This window comes from Zalophus californianus, chromosome 4, assembly GCF_009762305.2.
Source record: "Zalophus californianus isolate mZalCal1 chromosome 4, mZalCal1.pri.v2, whole genome shotgun sequence".
NCBI lineage: Eukaryota > Metazoa > Chordata > Mammalia > Carnivora > Otariidae > Zalophus > Zalophus californianus.
This window is the reverse complement of record NC_045598.1, coordinates 57,647,994-57,672,871: the sequence shown is the minus strand read 5'-3', so window position 1 is coordinate 57,672,871 and position 24,878 is coordinate 57,647,994. Positions and strand designations below refer to the sequence as shown.

The window sequence follows — 24,878 nt, the reverse complement described above, 5'->3', positions numbered from 1 at the left end:
CTCCAAGCAGAGTTAGTCCCTCCCTCTGATTTTCCATCCTGCTTTGTTTGGACTCATTTGTATCATTTCTTTTTCCTCCTTTAGAAAAGAGTTGTCCCAGTGCCTAGAACACAGTAAGCACTCCATAGGTGCTTGTTAAATGAATATAAAGAGAGTTTTGAGATGTCAACAGAAAGCCAAGTACTTAAGCAGAATGTGTCGGAAGTAATTTAATTTATTTAATTTATTGAAAACTATATATGAGGTTGGGCATATTTTACTTTGCTAGGGCAGCACTGGCATCTGCTTTGGTGCTCATATTAGTGAATTGTAAGAGGCAAATAACAGTTGGTTCTTGTTGTTTGCAGTAGTTGTATTTTATGAAGTCTCTGTGAACACCAGATTAGTGAATACTGAACCATTATTGCTAGGGAAAGTATAAAGTTAGGCTCTTTGGAGCCTCTGGTCACATTTTCATGAACTAGTCAATACATAACCTTGTTCTATGTGTATTTCTGTATTTAATATTATTTATTCATTAACATTTAACTATGGCCAAACAACACTATAATTCATGCCTGAATGAAGCTTATCTGGTGTATATATTTTCTCTGTAAGGCACACCACAGCCCTCTTGTATTTAGGAAAAGTAGAAAACACTTCAGCACCACACTTGCAGGCCATTTTAAACAGTGAAATCACCAACACAAAGTACAAAAATGCAAAAAATGTTGCATTACTAAGTAGACCACAGAAAGGATGCTTGATTACAGTGTGAGAACTGACACAAGAAGGGAGAGCATCACCTTTCTGACCTCAGCTGAGAATGTGCCTAGTGATTGACTCAAATTTTTTGCTGTTCTGCATATCCAAAAATGACCTCGAAAGTGCCCTGTGTATTGATTTTGGGGTTACTAATAATTTTTAGTCATAGGCACATTAGCACATATAGAGGCTGTGAATAATGAGGAGTAACTGTAATTAATTCCTTTTTATAAATTAAGAAAATCAGCCTTTGAAAGAATCTCCACAGCCCATAGAAATATTGAGGATATCATTTAGATCTATTGTGTAATATGGTATGAATCCTTTGGCTTTTGTTTACACAAACACTTAAATTTTTGAAAATTAAAGGTCTCTTTATCTTATAATTTATTTCATTTAAAGAAACAAATCAACCAGTCCTCAAATCTGAAATTGAACCTCATTTTAGAACATGTAAATAGATTTTCTGCGTGCATCTGGTCAAGGGAGGTAGAGAGCAGGAATTAATGTTTCCCAGAGCGGAGGGGGGATATATTGATTACACTATAGTCCTTGGTATACTGACAAGTATGCTCATTCTAATGTATAAATATAATTTAACCATGTAGTATATGGTCATTATAAGATTGAGAAGAAGATGGGTAAAATGGTGGCTCACGTCACAGCTCCTCTGTTTAATAGCTGTATGATCTTGGGACATGTCTGTCTTACTTCTCTGAACTCATGTTTCCTTACCTATTAAATAGGAACATCAATGGTGTCTACATCATAGGATTGTTAAGATAAAAGAGAGTCAGTGAACATAAATTACTCAACACAACACCTTTCATATAATAAGTATTCAATTAATGTTGTTTGGGTTATTATTGTAGTTCTAATTCCAACTATTGAAATGCTTAGATTTGAAAAGGGACAAATAGAAAAAAATATACAAATTGATTTATAAAATTGCAATTGAAATTAGAAGAAAAGCCTCCCTAATGGAAAATGTTAAAATTCTTAATTCTCTCTTTTATTTAGAACACTACTACTAGATGGAAATCCATTCCGTGTTCCTCGAGCAGCCATATTAATGAAAGGAACAGCTGCTGTTCTGGAATATTTGAGAGACCGGATTCCTACTTAAATTGGAGTTGTTTTATAATCTTGGTCATGTTAATTCTTAGACTTCTTACATTGATAAGTAACGTTTTTCTAAGGTATTGTTCATTTGTAATGGTGATAACCACATACAGTGTTCATGCATTTATTCTGAATGTTTTGCATAAGATTTATCCTACTTTCATTCCTTATAAGATAGTAAACAATTTCTTCAAAGGTGATTTTTTATTTAAGTTAGTTTGATATTTTTATAATGAGAAAGCATTTTTGTAGAAGTGGGATTTTCCCCAACATTTCTGTTCATGTTACATTTAATGTGACTAGTTGATTTGAATATGACCATCTAATTTCTACCTTTTTTGTTAGATATAAAATTGAATTGAATTTTATTCAAAACTGTTCTTTGGCATTTAAAAAAATAAGGCTTTTCCTTACCCGTGATAAGACTTTTGTGATGTGGTTGGTCTTGGTATAAGTTTTAAATTAACATTCACTGTCTTGCTTTTGTTTTAATCTAGTTGAAATGTTTCTTGTCTAGCCTTTTCCCTACATTTTATGAAACCATTTTGTCATAATATCTAATGTAACAGGAATGTTACACGAGATGTAGTTATTGGCAGAGAAAACAGTAAAAGCGTTGTTTAAGTTGCTCTCACAATTTTGAATTTAAAACTTGACAAGTTTTTTTAAAATGATTTCTTACTATTAAGTTTCCATACAGTAACCTAGTACTTCTAGATTCAAGAAATTTGAAGGGATTCGATCTGCATATTTTTCCCTCAGTGTGTTTACAAATACTTTTTGTTCTTCTTTAAAAAGTATTGAAGAGCTTATTTTAATTCTATAGATGTCAGCAACAGAAAATAACTAATAACATATACCACATAAAGTCTTCGAAATTTCTGAAGTAATTTACTAAGCAGATATTTGTATACATTATCTACTCTGTTGGTGTGTTCTAATCCAACCTTGTGCATTTATTTTTTTTATTTCCAGGGCCTTACTTCTCAAATTTATTTCTGATCTTCATAAGACTAAACTTGTAGTCATGTGGAAATTTTCTAAAAGGGAATTTGTTACAGGTTAACTTGATTTAGTAAAAATAAAGTAGAAATATTTTTATTTGTACCAAAAATATCAGAGGTAGGCTGATCAGTCATAATAAAACTTACCATTTGATTCTCTTAAGTAGCCAATCAACAGAATGTATATTAACTTATATAGATAGGCAGGTAGGTAGCTAGCTAGCTTTTGGGTGATTGAGGCATGCTCATATTATGAAAAAACTCATTGCTAATAAAGATAAATACTACATGTTCATAATAAAAGTTACATTTTCAAATATGGATTATAATAGTTGTTTTTGGCTTAAAAAAACATGCCCTTTTCATACTACAACTCTGTGGCTAAGAAATCTGCTTCGATATTAGACAAAAGACACTTTACAATAATGTGACATTTTATTATTTATACAATAAAGAGACTTTTATGTTATTCAAAACACGTTTTTAAATACTGAAAAAATTGAGTACACCAAAGCCGAAAAATGGCTCTGCTATACACTGCACAGCATTATTTTAGTCCCTGTATTTTGTATCTGTACAGAAAGCATCTTCAGAATGCATTCTAATCACATTGTACACCTTTACCAATTAGTGTCAATACATAAAATAAACTGGAGAGTACAGCTTGCATTTGCAAATTAACTGACAAAGTAATTAATTTCACTGATTCAGTAAGTTTAAAATATAGATTCATAGGACTCCTTTGCACATAAAATGAAGCAGCTTTCAAAGTCATTATGGTCTCATACTGCAAAAAAACCATTAAGTACATTCACAATCTATGTTAATAAAGTAGTAAATATGTCTTCATTCAGTTTTTATTTACATCAATATGTAGTTCAACTAAAAAGTACTGTTAATTGTGATACATATTTTTAGCACATACAAAAATGACAACTTTATATATAATTGAAGCTCAAAATCACAATTATCTCAAAATATTAATTACAATACAGCCATTTCAATTAAACATGTCATGATTTAACTTTTTTTTTATAAAATGGTAAAATTTTTTACTAAAGTAAGCAATTTATTTTGAATTGACTAGAGTTCATCGATGTAGAAAACCTTAAATGTTAAGAGGTGTTTCTTGCCCCCTCCCACCCGAATTTGTATACAGCCACCTAGGCTAGCAAAGAGACAGAAAAGGCCCCAATTTATAAAGATTAAGCCTCTTTTGCTATACTGCTGTGGCTTGTTGTTTCTTCCATAAAAGCTTTACAAGGGGAGTGTCAATAAACTATGCAATGAAATGCATGCATTAATATACAATATGTCTTTGTAAAATGTTAGTGTTTACCAGTGCACATAAAAATGTTCACAAAGACTGCAAAAGAAGTCATAAAGTAGCATTTAGAAAGATCTACCAGTTGCAAACGGAACTTGAAAACTACTTGATAACAGGATGAAATTTCTTTGAGAACAGATCCAATTCAAATTCTTTCTCTGGCTAAATGAGTTCTAGTTACTTGGCCTTAAGATGTCACTGTTGTGCTGCACATATGGTAGTGAAGTCAGATGTTGAAAAAGAATGAGTCTAGAGACTGTCTTCATCTTATTAAAATAGTGGCCCAGTCAGTGTTGCATCACTGCATAGGAATTTTTCTTAAAGAAGAGTGAAATATTTCACTAACTGAATTATATGATCTCAAAGGAAAAATGGATAATTTGTGTGCACATATGTTTAGCATATGAAAAATATTTAATATAAATAGGTGGAATTAGAACTTCTTTACACAGTAATAAAAAGATTGTGTTGTGTCCCCACCCCCAATAACTAAGATCCAAAGTAATCAATTGTCAAGCACTTTAGGAATGAAAGAATAATTCTCATGGATACTTAAAATTCTAAAAACCTAGTATCTAATATCCTTTTACTTATAATTCTTTACAGACCAATTAAAAATTTATCACTGTCTATTTAGAATCGCTGCTGTTAATATTTCTTCTCTGAGTAGAAAGAGACCATAGTTCATATTATAGTTTACTTATATACAGCTGGGTAGGGGGGTGCCCTTGGGTGGTTATAAAGTGGGAAAAATGAAACTACAGCACTTAAAACCTTACTTTTCCAAGGTTATTTGAGATAGTCTTTGAAATTTACAAACAATTTAGTAGATTCACCTCTGATTTTTAACCAGGAAAAATTTGCTCCTTTATATGAAGACAATGCCATTGTCCTTAAGCTTCCTTTAGTCCCTTTTACACACTGAGTCCAAAAAGAAACTTGACTGGCTTTGAGACAAAAATATCCAGCTTATCTGCCTATCAATTATCTTTTTCTCCATTCCAGAGAACAGTAAGGCTTGCGTTTTCAAGGAGACAAATGCAGTTGAGGATGTTAAAGGGAAATACCTAAACATCAGAAAGCAGTATAAAACATTTATTGCATTCCATTGACACTGGGTGTCATCAAAGCTAAAACCAAATTTTCTAGCGTAAAACTTAACATACAACATTACTCGCTGCCCTGAACAGATGCCTTTTCCACATTCAAGACCAATAAGAGTCCTCTGAGTGGAAAGACTCTATAAGTATTGAATATAAAATTTATTTTGGCATTACATTCTGAAAATAAATCACCATTCTAACAAATATGGGAACTGCTTCATGTTCTGCCTGAGACTTGCAACTTGGTTTCCTGTGGACTTTCCAAAAAATTACATAAGATTTCCTGACGTTCTTTAGTAGAGTGCTGGGAAGGGGAAGAGAGATGGAAAGATACAAAGAAATATCATGTGATTTCTTTTGTCCATTCATCAGATGCTTTCCTTAATCTAGCTACCATAGAAGTCAGTTGACCTGCATACCTGGGCATTATTTAATCTCATTATTTTACCTGTGTAAAACAAGTGTGCAAAGAAAAACACCTATATATGTGTGTCTATACAGAGACACAAAACCTGAGTCACAATAAAGTTTTGAATATAAGAAAACTTTTCTTAATGTAGGAAAATAATTTTTAAAGGGCCAAAAATACCTTTGTACAATATAATCAGCCGACTTTAAAACTTCAGTGTGCTTAAGTATCACATATTTTTATAAAACCCAACGAAGAAAGGAATCATTTACATTTGATAATTTTCTTAACTAGAGATACCCACATTTCTATTTCCAACATCTATTTTCATTCCCCTGAATTCATTAACTTTTCAAAAAACCTAAATAAAAAGCACATTCAGCATGGGGACTGTATAATTTCTGATGAACAGTTCCTGATTTTTTTGTGAGTACTGAGGACATAGGAGATTTGGGGTTGCTAGGCATATAACTTACTGCCAAGCCACAGTGGAATTCTAGAATTCAAAATAAAACATACAATCTGTTATTAAGGGAAAGATTACTTGGAAAAATGTTTTGTAGATGGAGTTGGGCCAAAGTTTGCAGAAAGCTATTCTCTCCTATGCAGGCTCCCATTCTGCCGTTGACTCAAAAACTCCTTTTTTCTCTATGCTCCATTTCCTTAGCTTTTGGTAGGTTTCTTACCTTTTACTTACTTGAACCCTGAATTGTCCCAACTGTAGCTCCCTTGCTCACATTTGGCCACCAGTTACAAGGTTTTTTGCTTCTCTACATCTTTGTTAACTCTTCCTCTTCCTCAGGAGCTCATTCAGGACCTACTTATTCCCTGGGCTGTATACATCTCAGATGTATATTGAGGATATTTTATAGAAAAATGAGTGCAAGTTGCTTCTCCCATGTTGCCTCCAAATGTCCATTGCCATTAGTTAACACATTTCTGTCCGGTAAGTCACTCACAGAAGAGGAAGCCGTCTGAACAAAAAAGGTTCAGTCCTGGCATCTGTAGTTGGATAGGAGGGCACTTCGAATACTTGGATCAAAAGATGAAGGGATTCTGGGCAGTGGGCCTGGTTGGGGAATAGGGTGGGAAAGAACAGGTGGTGGGGTAGAGGATTAGAGGCATTAGCCTAGGGAACTGTAGTCTCTCCCTGCCTTTTTATATGACACTTGCCTGAGAATCACTAGAAGGATTTTGTATTGTGCAGAGGGCTAAAAGCAGAGTCACACTTTCTCTGCCAATAGACTTGTTACCATGGGAACCAATGCAGAAAAATGAAAATATGACAAGAAGCTGAGGATTAAACGTAGAGAAAATTGACAGGGAGTTGGTTTCTACAATGGAAATTTGAGCATCAGAGATTTAAAGAAACAGGATGTTGCTTGTGTGGTCAGACCAATGAAAATGGACAAAATGACTTGTTGGTAGCTGGTCCTGGAGGCTGAGATGTGGGGAATGTGGGGAGAAAGCAGTAAGCATGTTGTAGTTTGGGTAAGGGGAGCGTGGCAAAATCCAGTCCCATCCCTGGTGAGGTTAAATTCCTCAGCCCAAATGTCGAGTTAACCATATGATCAAAGCTGCCCTTTGAAAGGCAGACTGCTGTAACAATCCTCTTGTCACCCTTCCAAAGCCAGGACATTCTACCTGACAAAAGTATTGCACACCTAATATATTATTGCTTGACACGTTTTCCCGAACATTTAAAAAAAAAAAAATCACCACAACTTTAAATTTGTGGTTCCCCTCTCCCAACAAGCAGCTACTATAAGTAACCTAGAATTTAAATTCGCTTTTCATTAAGGAAGTAATTATTTCACTTCCCCTGATACAAGTCCTCTCTGTGTATACTCCTCTGTCATTCTGGAGTTGATCATAAACTGATTAAACCAGACTAGGATTCCGAGGCAATCTGTAACAAAGACTTGGAAGTTTCAGCAAGGACTTGAAAATTCAGCCTAATCTGAGAAAGGCAGACCGACACATCGTACTTTCAGAGGCTCTAGGGCAACTGCACCATCCCGTCCTCAAGCTTCCCAAAAGGCTATTTTCTGAAATCCTGTGATTAAGCCTTATTCCTGTGACTTAAGCCTTTGGCCTATATTTAAATGCAATTGTCCTGAGAGGAGGGAAAGTCACACTGTAGATGATTTGATCCTTCCTGGAGAGCTAGTTTTCAAGTAGCAGTCACACCCTTCCCCGACCCACCCTCCCAACACACACACACAACCTAGAAACAACACCAGCCAGGAAGTAGGAGACAAACCATTATTGGATATCTGTCTTTAGGGTACATCTAACCGCAAGTGGTCTGGGTAAAAATAAGCTCTTCCTTCAGTGCTAAGTACACTGGACATAGATTTCACTAGCCATGTTTATTGCTTTCTCACTGATGATTTGCTGTTCTATTTGTTTTGAGTTTCCTACTGAAGCCTTTGATAATCCCAATGGGTTCTTGAAATGCCAAAGCCCGTTAATTTCTGTTTTCCCAAGAATGCTTGGAGAATTCTGAAATCCAATAAAAGTTTCCTCCACTTTGCAGAGTTTGGAGGCAAACTTGATAAACAGAGATTTGAGTACAGTGGTCTTGCTTATGCTAAAATAATCTCTTTGATGAATATTCCAGTGAATTTCAGGATTTGAGACTTGTATGGTTGACTTGCAGGGAGGAAGCATTATAATAACCTGACCCAGGACTAATCTTTAAAGCCACATGAAAGACTGCTTTATACTAGGGACAGGTAAGCACATCTCTTTCTGAGGTGAATAAAGCATAGTAGGGTCTTCACAAGCAGCTATGTATGCCTTTGAATTTGACATATGATAAATGAGACACTGCTTCTTTTTATTTCTGATATGGTCTCTAAAATCAGGTAGCAGATGCCTGGAGGAAGACTGATTGGTGTGGATTAAACTAAAGAATGATTAGCTTTTTCATGACTTTGTACTGGTCTCACGGGTATAACCTGGACAAACTTGAGTTCCTCCAGACTGGGAGGCCCCCTGACACAATTTTGCTTAATAGTTTTACTACATCCATTTATTCTTCAGACAAGAACTTAGAACTGTTCTAACACATGTCATGATGTATTGAGAATTATTTAAATTTGATTGCTTCAATTTTCTTAGCCAGTTTGGTTTCTCCTCTCAGTTTTCTTTGCGTTTGTGTGATTTCCCTGCTATATCATGTACACTAAGGAGTTAGAGACATAACTTTCACAGAGTTTTCTCTAGTTTAGCAGATAGTTCAGCATATAGTTCACAAAAGAACCAATCTTGGCGCTATTAGGACATTTATTGCTTTCAACTCTCACAAGAATTTGGAAATACAAAAGCTGACTTATGAGTGGAATGATGATATCTGCATAATAGGAATGTGATAAGTCTAGAGTTCAGCATGTTGATTGTAGTTAATACAATTGTATTAAATCCTGGAGATTTCACTAAAAGGGTAGATTTCAGGTAGATTTCACCACACATGCACACACATTCACACAAAAGGTAACTATGTGAGGGGATGAGTTAATTAACTTGACTGTAGTAATAATTTCACTAATGTATTTGTATACTGAATCCTCATGTTGAACACCTTAAGTATATACAATTTTTATTAAAAACAAAAAACTAAAAAAACAAGGGCATCACACCCCAAAGCTGTTAAATAAACTGTTCCGTGTAATAGTGCAAAAAAAAAAAAAAAAAAGATGGCTTTTTCATGTTGGCCACGGAATATATGTAGATACTGGGCTTTTAGCAAGAGTTTTCAAACTTCATGTCTAGCAGTATGCCCAAAGTGGTACTTGAGGGTCAGGAGCCCACTGGTTAAGTATTGAAGAAGCACAATCTCATTTTCAACTGTAAGCATGCTTCACAATCCATTGCAAATTGTTTTAATAAACTTACATTTTCTAATTTGATGCACAGAGACACTAAGTAACTCCAAGGGAAAAACCACCACTTCATCTCCAGATGGCAGCTAATTTTCCAGACCATGGTTGAACTCATATACTTTTGGAACCCACCTTTATTATATAGTTGCTGTTTCACCTCTAGTCTAATTCTAACCTGAGTTAAAACAACAACAACAACAACAACAACAACAAAAACAGACTTAATTTTAACCTCAAAGAACAAACAAAAAGCTGGGATTTTGTTCAATGTAAAACCGTATCTGCTATTTCTCTTACAAGTGTCATCCCTGACGAGATTTTTCCCTCAGAATAATTTACGGGAATTTAGATGACTTCTGCTTCCTAGTGCTTAGAGGTGTTGCCCTGTGGAATTGCAGACACTGAAGGACCTTAGAGAAGGATCTGGGGATAGGCCCCCTGGACACCTCAGCTATCTCTCTGGACAGCTTGCATGAGACTCAGTCTGTATCAGCATACTTCCAGGCACTCTTTGGTGTTTCACTTCCTACAAAATTTTATTATAGGTGCTGTTCAAATTGCTTTTCTTACTGAACTCTAATGGGTCCTGTTCTGTTCATAAACACAAAGCATCCCTCTAATAGTGGGGTGTTTGCTAACAGTAAAAGTGTGATCTTTTCCTTGTCTGTAAGTGCATACGTATTTAGAATATGCAAGTCCACCAGAATTATGTGCATTTTTCTTGCATTTAAAATACAAATGAATTATTTTAAAGCAAAGTTTCAAGAGACACCAAAGGTTCACTGTTGTATTCTCTCCTCTCATCAGATTGATCTCTTCAAGCACAATAGGGCTTTGTCACTAAGCTCCAGTGCTCTCCTGCCAGGAAGGAGGAACTGCCCTTCAGCCCCTCTGACTTTGGCCCGTATAAGGGAAAGTCCCTTGGAAGGACAAAGCCAGGTGAAAGTGGAAAGTCAGAACTCAGCTAGCCTAGTGACTGTTCCTCCCTGATATGGCACAGTCCAGATGAGGACTACAATTATTTCTATTCCCATTGTCACCTGAGACATTGTCCTTTTTGGAAAAGAACATATATGAGGGACAGGAGCCTGCCTTCCTAAGGGAATAGAAAACTTTTCCTCACCCACATTATAAAAACAATAAAGCTTGAGGGGTGCTTGGGTGGCTCAATTGGTTAAGCATCCAACTCTTGATTTCGGCTCAGGTCATGGTCTCAGGGTCCTGGGATCTAGCCCCACATCAGACTCTGAGCTCAGTGGGGAGTCTGCTTGAGATTCTCTCTCTCCCTCCCCCTCTGCCCCTCCCCCATCCCCAGCCCACTTTCTTTCTCTTTCTCTCTCTAAAATAAATAAATAAATCTTTAAAAAAAATAATAAAGCTGAAAGGAAACAGCATTTTTTAGACTTTCTGTGTCTGTCTCCTCACTACACTATGTTTCTTGAGAGGGGGGACCATGGCTTATTTATAGCTCCCACTGTTCTCAAACTCGTTTGCTCATTAATACTTTTTTATTAAATTGAATGGTACAGCAAGACAAATTGTTTTAATTACTGATAACTTTTTAAAAAGGATGAGCACACAGATTGGCTAGAGAGCAGATCTCAGGATGCTCCCAAGGGAGGCCTAGGAGAGAGTGCTTAAACAGCTCTGTAAGCTAGATCTATTCCAGCCTTGCACAGGCCTGGATGAGTCCTCTAAATATGGGTATCTTATCGTGGGGGTGTAGGTGAACATGCTGGAGGTTTTTATGGAAAGTTTAAAAAAGAAAAGAAGAACGTATAGTATTTTAACTTCGAGTAGTTTATGATCTAGGTCCCTAGGTCACAGGGATAGTAACTATCATTTTTCAGAAATACGTGAAAACCTTAAAAAAAAGGTGACTGACGTGCTTGTGTGTGTGTGTATGTGTTTGAGAGACAGAGTCCCAAGTTTGAATTTCTCTGGGAAATGGTCACAAACCTATATTTGTAATGTTTGCCAGAAACTTTCATGTTTTTATAAAGAACATATATATCATAGGGATGACCTGCTAGAGAAATCTGTCTTGATCATAACAAGACTGTGTGATTCTATCAAGTGCAAAATACTTATTGCTAGTTGAATGACACCACAAGTATGGCTGAAGAATTATGTTCAAAGGCCAATCCCCAAAGAAGGTTAAATGAATTTCCTAAAAAACAGCACACTATATTCGTGGTTCCTGATCGTGGGGCCAGAAGGAAATGGTTTCCTTTGCAGGAAAACACCAGAGGATTTAAGTAGTTTCACATAGACTTCAGGAAAGAACATGTTTTCCTTCTATTTTTGCTTACAGTTGGAAGAAGGAAAGATTAAATGGTTGGAAGAGAAACACCATGAACCCACAAATAAGTAGGGCTTTGATGGAATTAACAAAGGAGAGTCCCAAACAAGGGTGCTGGCTAAGCTGTGAGGGTGAGGGTATAATTAGCTTAGAAGAGGTAAATAGTAACATTCGGCTTTTAAAACTATGATCCAACCATCAGAGGCCATGCAGTCCCAAATACCTAAGAACCAAAATAGCTTGAGGACACATGTCACCCAAACTGCCAGAGGCTCTCTACCTTCAGTACCCAGACATTCTGCCTGGAAGAAGGGGGGAGGGGAAGGTTTTATACTACCCTTTGAATCTGATTATCACTTTATGAGGTATCTTTTGAAATACATTCCTTATGTAGTTTATAATTAGGTAAAATATATTGTGCTAATTACATAGTTAAAATGAAAAATTAGGAGTCGATATTAGATGCCTATCATTGTCAGATGTCAGCTGGAAATAAAGCCACACACACATACACACATATTCAGACTGGACTAGTAGAATTATGTAAGGAAGCCTGTGCTAGGCACATTTAAATCCCAATGTTTAAATTTTAGAGAGGTCATACATAAAAATATGTATTGTAAATAATGTGTAGCAAATATCTTTCTACATATTTGGAATTAGCATATCTGAAGGAAGCTTAGTTAAAATAATGGCAGATAGGCACAAAATATTTGGAAATCACAAGCAAACTAGAGAACTATTAAAATGGCAGATATAATAATTAGCCTGAACAGGTGGGAATATGAAAACTAAATCACACATTCACCAAGGCTTAGAGAGAGAGCAGTCTCTCTCTCTTTCTCTCTCTCTTTCTCTCCCCCTATGATTGGGGGATTCAACCAGAGAGGTTTAGTCCAAAATTATAGAAACTACTTAAAATAAGCTCAAAGCTCTTAATTTGTTTTCTTATATTGTTTAAAGCATTTCAAATTAATTATCTCAAAAGAGTATAGAAATGGGTGTTAACAGTTTTATCAACAGTTTATTAACAGTTACTTATTCACAGTTACATCAGCACAACGGGTATGAGAATGGACTGTCCAGCGTGTGTGGTCGTCCAAGCTAGAGAATTGCCAAGACAGGGATATAAAATATAGATATAAGGGCTCCATCTAGTGGCAGCTCTTCCTAACTGCAGATATGCTCCTAAAAAGTACGTGGCTCCAACTAGATGAGGATAGCAGGTATCTGATTTAAGCCCAGCAATTTAAATGGAGGATCTTATTGGGATGAAACACATGTTTTGTTGCTTTATCAGGGTGGGTTACTGAGTTAAGTGGCAGCCTCTTCTCTGAAGGAAATTAAAAATAGCATTAATTCTTTCCAGGAGGTAGACAGATGAACCAGATCCTCTCAAGGTCCTTTTCTATCTTATGACAGAGCAATAACTTTCCTCATTTCCCCCCAGAATTTACCTATGGCTATCTTGTTTGATATTAGCCTTTGTTTCAGAAAACTGCCCTGTTATTATTTTTTTTTTAGTGAGATAACTTTTGGTGATTTTCCTTATACTGTGAAGTTGCGCGTCTAAAAAATTATCCACTACATTATGAAAGTAGTTTCTGGAAATAAATAGCAATGAAATGAAATATAATGCTACTATATGTCTTATTTTTTATTTTGAATTCTTTCTACTTCTAGAAGAGTAGGAGTGAGGCCAGTAGCCAAGGAGAGCTGCAAGATCACTCTTTCAGCCAGGAGAGAGGAAGGGAGTTCTGCGCTGTCCGAAGGAGTGTGGTCACCAACAGATTGGAGGGTGTGTCTGAATCGGAGCCTGATTTCTGTCATCCAATTACTCTCTGTTCTTCTCTGTCAGTCTTCTATCTCCCTTCTTTTCCCTTTTTCGTTCTTCTCTAATAACTTACAGATTTCTCTCCTTCATCCAGCCCTCAAGTCTGCTCTCACTCTTATTATTCTAAAACACTCTTACTTAAAATAAAGTACTCTTACTATTCTGAAATAGTCTTACTACTCTAAAATGTTACTCTTTCAACTAATAATTTACTTTTCATTTTTCACTTCAATTGGTTCAAGCAGACATTGGTGTTCTCTTCCTCTGTAAATATATAAACACTGGGCTATAAGACCAAAGTGTAGACCTCTGGAGAGTTGAGGGACCATACTCTTAAGGAAAATGATGATAAAAGTTTCCTTCAATGTATACTTTTGGCTCCTAGAATTTAAAAAATCCTGAAAAGATTTTCTGGCAAGTTCTCTTCATGTAAGGAGATAGCAAGTTCCCCTCATACAAAGAAATGAAAAGACAGAGGCAGATGGAGTAATTAATATTATTTGTATAAGCAAAATAGTAGATGAGAAATGGATTTAACTTTGGCAATATTTCACTAAATTCTGTAGTCAATGTGCTTTGCAACTCAAATAGAAAAATATGGGAAATATTTCTGAGAGAAAGCTAAGAAAGAAATGCTTCACTTGCAAGGAAATCAAGATCCTATGAGGTGATAAAGGAACTGTGGTTAGGAGCGTACCAACCCAGGGCTTTCCCCTCTTAGACACTGTTTTTCTTTTCAGGGCCTAGATTCCACTCTTTTCGCCCCTATAATGGAAGTATCTAATGAAGTTATTGCTAATGGCAGTATAAATAGCTTTCTCTCTACTGTGATATCAACAGACCAGATTCTGACCTCTATAAAAATTTGGCAGGGGGCATGTGGTTTTATCAAGTAACCCAGACTTTCTGTGACCTGTCTAGTCATCATGTTAATACTATAGCTTCTGCAGCTTTTCTTGATAAATTTGGCTGGAGTATATGACTTGTTCACTTTAGGGATACAGGTGGTAGAATCTGTCCATGAAAAGATGCCAAAATGCAATGTGTAAACCTTGTCAAACTGAGCTATGGCTAAAGGCCTATGGACAGACTCTTTTTTATTCTAGAACAGGCAGCATGAAGCAGAATTTTCATTAAATTTTAGAGCTAAAATAGGGTGGGGACTCCCTCTTCCCAACTACCTTTCCCTAACCCCATTCCCAACCCAACTCTCTTAACCATTCCTCATGCCTCCAAATTTTAAAAATAGCTTGCGCAAAGTAATCTACCAAGTCACAATATATACACGAAGAAGAGCCCTAAAAGGGGTCTAAAACTAGATCCAACTATGCACTTTTGTCTTCTCAATTCACAGAGTCATATCACCTCTCTAGGCCTTGGGCCTCTGATAAAATGAGGGAACTGAGTTTGATTATCTCTATGATGCCTTTAAGGCCAAAACCATGGCTCTGTATGTTCAAACTCATGCATTCATTTCTCTGAAATATTTCTGAAATCTATATGCATGACTTCTTCCAAGATGAGAAATAAAACCCAAACAAATCAAAAGGATAGATGTTACGTATTCCAATTCAATGAACAAAAGCCACTTCTTAAACTTTTTGGATAGTGTTAAGGTCCTTAGAACATAAAAGAGAAATTAAACAACTGCTGACGCACAGCAGAGGAACCTCAAAGGTCTTAGAAGAAATACTGAGGAGAGAAGGAGAATTAGATTAAAAGGGAGAATTAAAAAAAAGAAAAGAAAAGAAAAGAAAAAACAGGCATGGTGAATGAACCAAGAAAGTGAGAAGTCTATGGTTTAAGATTGTGCAAACTGGACACCAACTTCCCATTTGAGTCAATATTTATTGTGTTCATGTGCCAGGCCCGTCATCCATTAAATCATTGTATAAACATCTATTGAGCACCTACTACGACAGGAACTAATGATACATGGTGAGCAAAACCAGATGTGCCCTCTGGAAGCTCTTCTGTCTAGAATGCCTCTTTGAGGTATTGTCTGACCCTGTCAAGGAGTGTACAGTTTAGAGGAGAGAAAGCACAGATTACCAAATAGCTATGACCTTAGGTGGAATGTGATAAGTACTATAAAAAATACCAAACATTAATATGACTGTATTATCATAAGAGAAATTTCTTCCAGTTAAGATTAGGAAAACTTTTATGGTGGTGGTGATGCTTGAGCTGGACTCTGAAGGCTGCATCTAATTTTGATAATTTAGGAAGGGAATGGGGAGAAGAAGACATTACAGTGGAGGGACTAGTGTGGGTAAAAGCTGAGGTTGAAAAACTCAGGGAAAGTTAAGGATTTCTAGGTGTCGAAAGCACCGATTATGTACAAATAGGATGAAGAAAAAATAAGCAATTCCCAGATTCAGAGGAATCAAGCTTTCTTTGGAAGAATAAAGAGGTATCTATGATATGTAAATATGTATGATCCAACCTCATGCAAACAGTATATACGTGGGATGGGATGAACAGCATGCAGTGTAAATGTCCTTCACCTCACTGAAGGAAGTGAAGTAAATAAACAGGAAATGGAGCAGGCTGAATGAATATTCAGCTCATTGCATTTCTGAGTGCCTCATTCTAATACTGGATCTTGAGGACTCCCATGCTCCCTGATAGTCTATAAGAGACTGTATAGTCTATAGAGACCGATAGTCTTATAAGAGACCGTAGTGGTCATAGGAGCAACCCTTTGGGGACGCAACACAGAAGAACCTCTTCAGTTCAACAGCCCATGCCTTTTAAAGTACTGCCTTCCATCTCTATCCCCCAACATGTCAGGGGCATATAGACACAGTGCCAGGCCAGGTGGAAGCACCATTTTTCATTATATTCTCTCTCTTCTTTAAAACAAACCAACTGGCAAAAATCTCTTCCACAGATTCAAGGGACTGTGGTTGCTACTTATCTTGTCCAGGAAGTCTCTACTCTTGCCACTTCTATCTTATCAAATATTGCCCTACATCTTGGTAAACATCGATAATGACTTCCCAAAGGCCATAAGACCCAGTAGGAAGAACTCCTATAGCTCCCAATGGAAAGCCACGCTCAGACCCAGAAGAGATTTGTCTAGATAAAGATGCTACTTCCTTTTGCAATACGTGGGCTGAGGGCAGGGACAAAGGGACTCACCACATTGCCTTGTACTGTCTTTTTCTCTGGAAGCTCTCTCATCTTCCCACTTGCTTGTGAGACTCTGTACGGAGGAGACCATGTTATATCCCTTGCAGAGCCTGGTATATAGTTGATGCTCAACAAATATTTATATTTATAAACATTGCACTTACTGTTTTCATTATATTCTTCAATAAAATGCCCCCAAATGTTTTGAATTTTGAACGACGTACCTTAATCATCTGAGATTCAGCTATAGTAATTGTTTTCCTGTGGAGGAAATACGGAGTTTTCTGATGAAAATAAAAGTCTCTGTGGTAGGATATTTTACTCCAGGTACAGAGAGACCTGACTGTAGGCTGCTTACTCATGTTATTTTAAAGATGGAAAAGCAAAGAAACAAAGAAACACCTGGCACAAATAATACAATTGTGTAACAGTGAGCGTTTTAAGAAAAAAATATATATACTTTTCAAACTAGAGAAAGATGGGATGATTTAACTTTTTCTCAACACTCATTCCCACACACATTGAAAATTATGCTAGGTTTGAAAATAATATTTGTGAAAGTTTGACTCATGGCTTTTTCTTTGGGTCAGTCCTACACTGGTTCCAACACCAGACTAAGAAGAGTCACAGGATTTCAGTGCTTTCTACATAAACACTGCCTGGATTTCATAATCTTCTACTCTTTGAGGTGCTGCTATTAACAAAATTAGACCAAAAAAAGGTGTTTTGGAGCATAATCTGGGGAGATAATCAGGACAGCTGCAGAGATAGCCTTCTCTTTGGTGCCTGTCTTACATCCAGACCCATTTCTTATGTTGCTTCATGCTCAGTGGGATGTTACAAAGTATGAGCTGACTGCCCTACAGCAAAATCCACCTAGGGAAACGCTAGCAGACGGAGTAATGCTTCTAAACCTTCTAAGGCTGCAACCAGTGAATTATTTCCCTCCCCTCAGTTTTCCTCTCTTTACTTCCCCAGAACTGCTCTCAGGGAAGATTATGATAATCACATAGTTAAGAGTCCAGGGGAATTCAATATTCCTAGATTTTCATCTGTTCTTTTTAATCAAAAGTTGAGTGTACTTTTCATCAGAAATCTCTGAATTCTCCAAAGTAGAAGTTGTGCAGTTTATATCCTCACCGGAGAGTGTTTCCAAACCATTTTCTTGTAGTTAGTGTCAAAGGTGAGGAAGATTGGAAACTGTCCCGGTAACAGTCAGCTAACAGGCTTAGAGAGAGTCGTCAATATGGCTAAATTCAACATTTTAAAAACAGAAGTGGAACCATGGTTCTATTAAGGCATTGCCACCCTCACCCTTGCACACAAGGTTGGTTTGTTGTTGTCAGAGACATAAGTGCCCCACTTTTGCACCTGGGTTAATGCTACTACTCCAAGTTCCTTGGTCACCTAAGGAAGTTCTTCCCAAACCGGAAGTTGGAACCATCAGTAGATATTCAAGGGCCTCCAAACAATTAGAACCCTAAGGGGCGCTCCCAAAAGTTCAGAATATAGCTACACAACTTGACTTCAACTGCTTTGAGTTTTGTACAGTGGGGTGTTCAGAAAAGACATTCTCTGAATAGATCAAATGAAGCTGAAGGGATGCACAGGAGAACTGACACCCACGATCTCCTAGAATAGTAACCCACGTGCTTTCTAGAGTGCACGTCTGTTTTTCCCCAGCCCACATACTGTTTTCTTGCTATCATGTATACCTGGGCAACAGTCTTACTGAGCAATGGGGCAATATTCTGGGCCAAGGCAAGATGCTTTTCTTAATGGAAAGTAGTTGTATTGCTAAGGAAAAAAGTTCTTGCAGGTGATATCAAATCTGGAGATTTCCCCCCGACCCCTATTCCCAGATGATCAGGTCACTACAACCATAAGACAGGGCACATCACCAACCCAGTGTTTGAACATTTTATTGAGCCTCAGAAAGATTTAGCATTTCTGTGAGAGGAACTTTCCTGGGAACTCGACCCTGCTTTTCTTGATACGAGATAAAGGACCCATCTTCTTAACTTACTGGAGTTCATTATTTGCATAACTTTTTACTGACCCAGTGTTTTAATAAACCCACTGTTTGGTCAGTATATCAAGAATCAGTCAAACATATTGTCTGACTGAATTTACCCAAGGCTTAGAGCGGTAGTCCTGTACCAGCATGTCTATTTATCTGGGTATACTGTATTGTTGCCTCTTGATAACAGCAGATTCATCAGAATAGACATTCTTGACCTGGGTGCCAATGAGGGGGCAGACAATGACTGAGGACAGTAGTACAAGCCAATGAAAAGACAAGTTGACAAACACACTATGTTTTCTAAATATTTAAATTTTCGTGGAGATATTTGATTTGATGATTTACAATAAAATGTTTTCCTGCTCCCTTCATCTAATCATTCTGGCAAATTCAAATACTTTTCACTTAATATTTGAATGTGTAAATCTAATTTCTTCATTTTCCTCTGTCTGGGTATACTATCTCTTTAGTTCGCCCGCTGAAAGATATCTCAGTCCTACTTTTTAAATAAGCAATTACATTAGTAATATGTGTGCCGTCATCTTCAAGATTAAAAACAAATTAATGCTGATTTGTCATCCTCTCTTTAAAACTGCTTTTCATCTTGAAAGTGATAATCCAATGTAAGACCCAGAAACAATTCAGATTGTTTGATGTTTATGCAACTAACAGTTTTAATTAACTGGGACACATGTATTTTATAGGTTTCAATGAGCAATAAATTAGCATGATGTAAATATAAGTATGTTACACTGACTTTGAATATTCCTTGTCAAAAGTACACCTATATTTTGAAATTACTATGTTTGTTAAGGTGACTTCTATTGTCTGGAAACTGGGAATTATCATAAGAGAACTTCTGTGGACAATGTATTTTAAGCCATGTCAATAGTTTTAAAAATTGTCCATTAACATCTATTTGGCTTTGCAAAATCTGCAGGAATTCTACCAATACTTTTCAGTGCTTGTTCTTTCCACCCTGATCTTTCCCATTCCCCTTCATTGTGTCTTACTAATCCACCAGATTGAGGCAACTTCCTCAGTAGGAGGAGCTCAATAAAAATCAAAGACCAAGAGGCGAGTCTATTGGAATCACGAATTCCACTCCTTTGTTGTCGTTGATTTTCTTTTTTAAAAAGGCACACTTTTAACTTTTTTTTTTTTTTTTTTTGTGGGGAGGGGTGGTTAACATAAACCAGATTCTAATTTCAGGGAGCAAAACCAGTTACTCCAAAAGTCAATACTCAGAAATTAATGTATTTTTCATTTGGATCACCTATGGAATAAATTAGATTTTTTTTAACCTCTCAAGTAATTAGTGATTTTTTTCAATCAGTCTAAAAAAAATGCCTCTTTTCATTATTACCTGCCTTTTCTCAGTAGGCAACACGGCAGTACAATTGACAATGAGGTGCTTTGAAACATCCGATTTCTTTCCAGTGGGTCAGGAACGCTTTTTCTTTTCTCATTTCCTGTAGTACAGGAAGGATGAGAGCCCGGGGCCAGGACACTGTTCACATCAGGAGTGGAAGAGGTGTTTACTATGATCCTTTTAGCTTTGTGCCCCAGAAGCATCTCCCGAAGCCCTGGGTCTGATGTGGAAACCTGACATAAGAAAAGAGACTTGGGCGGTCCTCTATCTGGCTCTTCTTCCACCTCTTCCATAAAAGATTAAACAAAACTGATGGGATGAGTTGAGATGTTTCACTGCCAAACAAACTACACCCGGGAGTTTGTTTTTCCTTTAAGTGATCTTGTGAGGCTGGTGGGGGCCTCCATCTTGATTAATGATGATCATCCTATAATAGCAGCCGGAAATGGTGGTACCATGGTTTGGTGTGAGTTTTTGACAAAGAAAATTAGGCTCTTGAAAGACATTTCTCATCAGAAACTGTCGATATATTAAAATGCATTTAAAAGTTACTTCTGGGAAACATATTAAATAGGCCAATCATTTAATCATTTGCTAAATGTCAAACCCTATAAAAGCATGGTATAATGTCACCCTGACATAAAGCAACATCAAAATTAATGCATCATCTATAAAGTGAAGTATCATTTGCCTTCAAGTGACAAATTCTATCGCCAAAAAATACCACTGTACTTCTAATAAGTGACACTCATTTTAATAGATCCTACAAAAATACAGTATTTTCAATGTCCCCATAAAACAGTTAACTTACAAATATTACCCTCAGAGCTTTGGTGACATCCATATATGATACTATTGTGAAAATCCTAATAGAATACTTGAAACACTAGCATGTAAACTAAATCCATTTTATATATATATATATATATATATATATATTTAAAGAGCTATGTGGAAATATGAGACAGCATGCATACAACCAACTCTGGGAAATTATTCTGGAATTTCAAATTAATATTCTAATCAAATTAATGACTAATATATAAAAGAAGTATTTTTAAAGGATTATAAAATGAATTTTGATCATTTATAGAGGAAAACAATTCTAATGTAAAAATAACAAATTCTCTATTAACTATGCTTGTCTTTCTCTCAGTAAGACAGAACCCAGAATTTTATACTTTGAAACATTTTTGGAAAAAAAGTATTTTCTCTATTTTTGCCCCCCAAAACAGGCACTGAAATTAATAATACAGGTAGACCACAGCTCTGAGAAATTATATTTGAAGTTTCATATTTGAATACTAAAGTTTTTTAATCATCCACCATAGCTTTCTAACAACGGTCTTTCTTAATGATAAATTTTATCAATCTCCAAAACTCATTTTAAATTATTTAAAAGTAGCAAATTAGATAAAGCAACACACAAATAAATTCCACATTTACAAGTAAAGAAATCACAGGGGCTACAGTTTATAATCAACATAAACTTGAAAGAAATGAAGCAATATCTTTCCTGCCACCCATCATTCACTGCTTAAATTTGTGGTGAAAAGATTTATCTATAATGACCTTTTGTCTGTTTCTTAACTCTGTGTGTATTGTAATTAGCTAAAGGCATTGAACAAATTAGTTTGTCCTATTTTTATTCCGGTCCCAGAGATAAATGGCTAATTTATGAAATATTTCACTCTGTGTTATGAGAATTTAGCAAATGAATATGGAACCAAATATAAACACTTTATACCATATGTACAGTTACTTTCATAAGGCATTATCATGTAATTTTTTATTGAAAAAGATTCAATATAGTAAAGTCTTATTTTAAGATATAGTTTCTTTCTCAATCCGAGATGTTTAGTTTATGAAAATATTGTTTTTCTCTATATTCTTTTTGTATATATGCCAACATATACCTGTGCTAGAAATATTTTATGGGAATTACAATTCTTTATATTTGTATTTTCTATATAAAGGCATATACAACTTTGAGGCAGTGTTTTTGATGGAGAGCAGAATTTGTAAAGAGCTTGTATGTGCTTCCGTGCTCCGAAATTATATGAAATCCACTTCGAGAAGAAACTTATTTGATTAAAAAAAACAAAACAAAAACAAAAACAAAACTGCACCAATGCACAGCCAGAGGCTGACAATTAAAACTGATACATAACCACATGAACATCATATTTATATAGTTAACATTTTTAAGGATGATCAGTGCTAACACATCGTATTATACATTTGGCACTAATGTTTGCCATTGGTCCAGCAATTGGCAAAATTTGTTTCTATGTATAAATTTATTTTTGAACATTAGGTCTGGCTAGACGTATCTTCACTATTTATAAAAAATATTTAGACAGTAAGCTCACGTTGAATAACTAGGTCTACTGTGTTCTGGAAACTCTTCAGTAGTAATACAGCTTTTTCATGTTCCATATGTACAAAACTATGTCCATTTGCCTGTAAACACACAAATAAAACAGGGCAATCAATGCAAGATATTGTTTGTCACCTCACCATTGTTTCTAATTGTAAGATTCAAGGGAATATTGAGCAACCAAAAGCTATCAGTTTTTAAAATTCACAATAGAATTCTAACTATGGAAACAACTGATTAATTTCACCCAGCTTTGATTCAATTTATTAATTCAACAAATATTTAACAAGCATCTAGTATTTCCTATCTAAGACTGTCCTAGCCACTGTGCTGATCATAGAGATAACCTGGTGAATAACAGATAGATACATTTGAAATATGGTAGTTGTTCTGTGGTTGTTCTTTTGATTTGTTTTGTTTTTGCAGGTACTTAGTTGAGATGTTTTGGAAGTGTCCACAGGACCATTACCTTCTTGCTATATAATTACTGATAGCATAATCCCATCATCAAGGTCAAATATTTCACTCATGACACACATGATTGCACACTTATAGTCTTATTAGATCTTATTTTGACTCACTGAAAAGTTCTTAGTTGATATATTTTTTTATTTTTTTACACCCTTTTTTTTCTTTTTTTTTAATTTTTTTATTGTTATGTTAATCACCATATATTACATCATTAGTTTTTGGTGCAGTGTTCCATGATTCATTGTTTGTTCATAACACCCAGTGCTCCATGCAGAAGATTTTATTTATTTATTTGGGAGACAGAGAGAGAGAGAGAGGGAGAGAGAAAAAGCATGAGCAAGGGCAGGAGCAGAGGGAGAAGCAAGCTCCCCGCTGAGCAGGGAGCCTGATGCAGGACTTGATCCCAGGACCCTGGGATCATGACCTGAGCCAAAGGCAGATGCTTAACCGACTGAGCCACCCAGGCGCCCCTACATTTTTATATTAAAGAGATCATTTTTACTTCCCCCATTGCTAAATGCAAGTATATTCATTATTTATACCAGTGGTTCTCAATGGCATCCAATATACCTAAGAGATCCACCCCTCAGAGGTAAAGCACACTGACATTAGTGAAAATGTCTGCCATCTTCTAGTTAAGAATCATCAGTCTATGCATTCAAAATCCATTTTAAACATAATTAGCCTAAGGTTCCAATTTTGGGATTCAACTGGTTATTGTTTGACATTTCACACGCTTCTCTGTTGTGAGTGCTCTTTTTTTGCACATTAAATTACAGATTCTCTTGATTGGAATGACTTTTACTATTAATATATAAAGAAGTGGATCCCATAAAACTTCACTGTCATTAAGGCCTAAATAAAATGCAACCTTCCTGAGACTTGGTAGGAATAATTCTTGGAAACTTAATGACCAACAATTATGTAACTATTTTCCTCACATCTGGGACTCAGTTGATTTGGAAGAGTCAGCCAAATTGACTACTTGGCAAAGTACAGATAATAGAGCCAGTTAATTGGTTGACGTTTTCAGTTTTCAATTGACTGATACTAATTTTGGGAACCCATTGCCTTTGTTGTTTTACTTTTCTAATGCTTTCTTAAAATATGATTAATATTTCAACTAACCACTCAATATTTCACTGCCTTTGGCTTTTTAAAATTTAAAACAGCAGATTGAAGTACTGTATATTCTTTATAACTTAGGTGAAAGTCATCTGACACATATTTTATCACTTTACTTTATCATTAATTGGTTGGCTAATGATATGATAACAAAAGAAGGTCCTAAAATATCGCATTTCCTAAACCACAGTACATCTAACGAGGAAAATACTAGGACACAGAAATGTGAATCCATGAAAACCCATATAACTAGAAGTATAAATTTGTTTTGAATTGAAGAATCTCCTTCTCTCTCCCACCCTCTCTCCTCTCTCTCTATATATATACATAGCTCCTCTAATATATATAATAACACTTAATTAATGGAGTTGTTTATTAAAGTTGGCATTGGCTGTTTCAGTGGCAGGAAACAGTAGTTGGGTAGAGCTTTGGGTTTGTTTCACAGCCCAAATTTCTTGCTTAAGTTGTAGTTAAAACCAGACAAATGGGTTCCATGTGATGTTATTTCTGGTCAGATGATGATGTGGGATAGAGAACACAGCATATGGTACATTCTTCTTTTTATTCTCAATCTGTATCTGACATCAGGAAAATAGCAAACTTCGGTGAAATGTATGCTTATTCCACTGTATTTTTGAGG

General features: G+C 36.0%; 2 protein-coding genes across 3 annotated transcripts in view; one reads left to right on the top strand and one right to left on the bottom strand.

Annotated features, from left to right (window-relative positions):
- The window catches only part of LRRC40 (leucine rich repeat containing 40), a 61,779-nt gene extending 50,956 nt beyond the window's left edge, over positions 1 to 10,823 (top strand). Inside the window, exon 15 of the mRNA XM_027573002.2 lies at positions 1,765 to 10,823. Coding sequence (XP_027428803.1) covers positions 1,765 to 1,870 — 106 coding nt within the window. The 3' untranslated portion in view covers positions 1,871 to 10,823. The remainder of the gene's footprint in view (positions 1 to 1,764) is intronic.
- A 111-nt stretch (positions 10,824 to 10,934) lies between these two features.
- Positions 10,935 to 24,878, bottom strand: part of LRRC7 (leucine rich repeat containing 7) — a 939,042-nt gene continuing 925,098 nt past the window's right edge. For both annotated transcript variants that reach the window (XM_027572982.2, XM_027572991.2), the window contains 2 exons: positions 22,635 to 22,725; positions 10,935 to 20,781 (listed from right to left, as the gene is read on the bottom strand). In XM_027572982.2, coding sequence (XP_027428783.1) covers positions 20,750 to 20,781; positions 22,635 to 22,725 — 123 coding nt within the window. In that variant the 3' untranslated portion in view covers positions 10,935 to 20,749. The remainder of the gene's footprint in view (positions 20,782 to 22,634; positions 22,726 to 24,878) is intronic.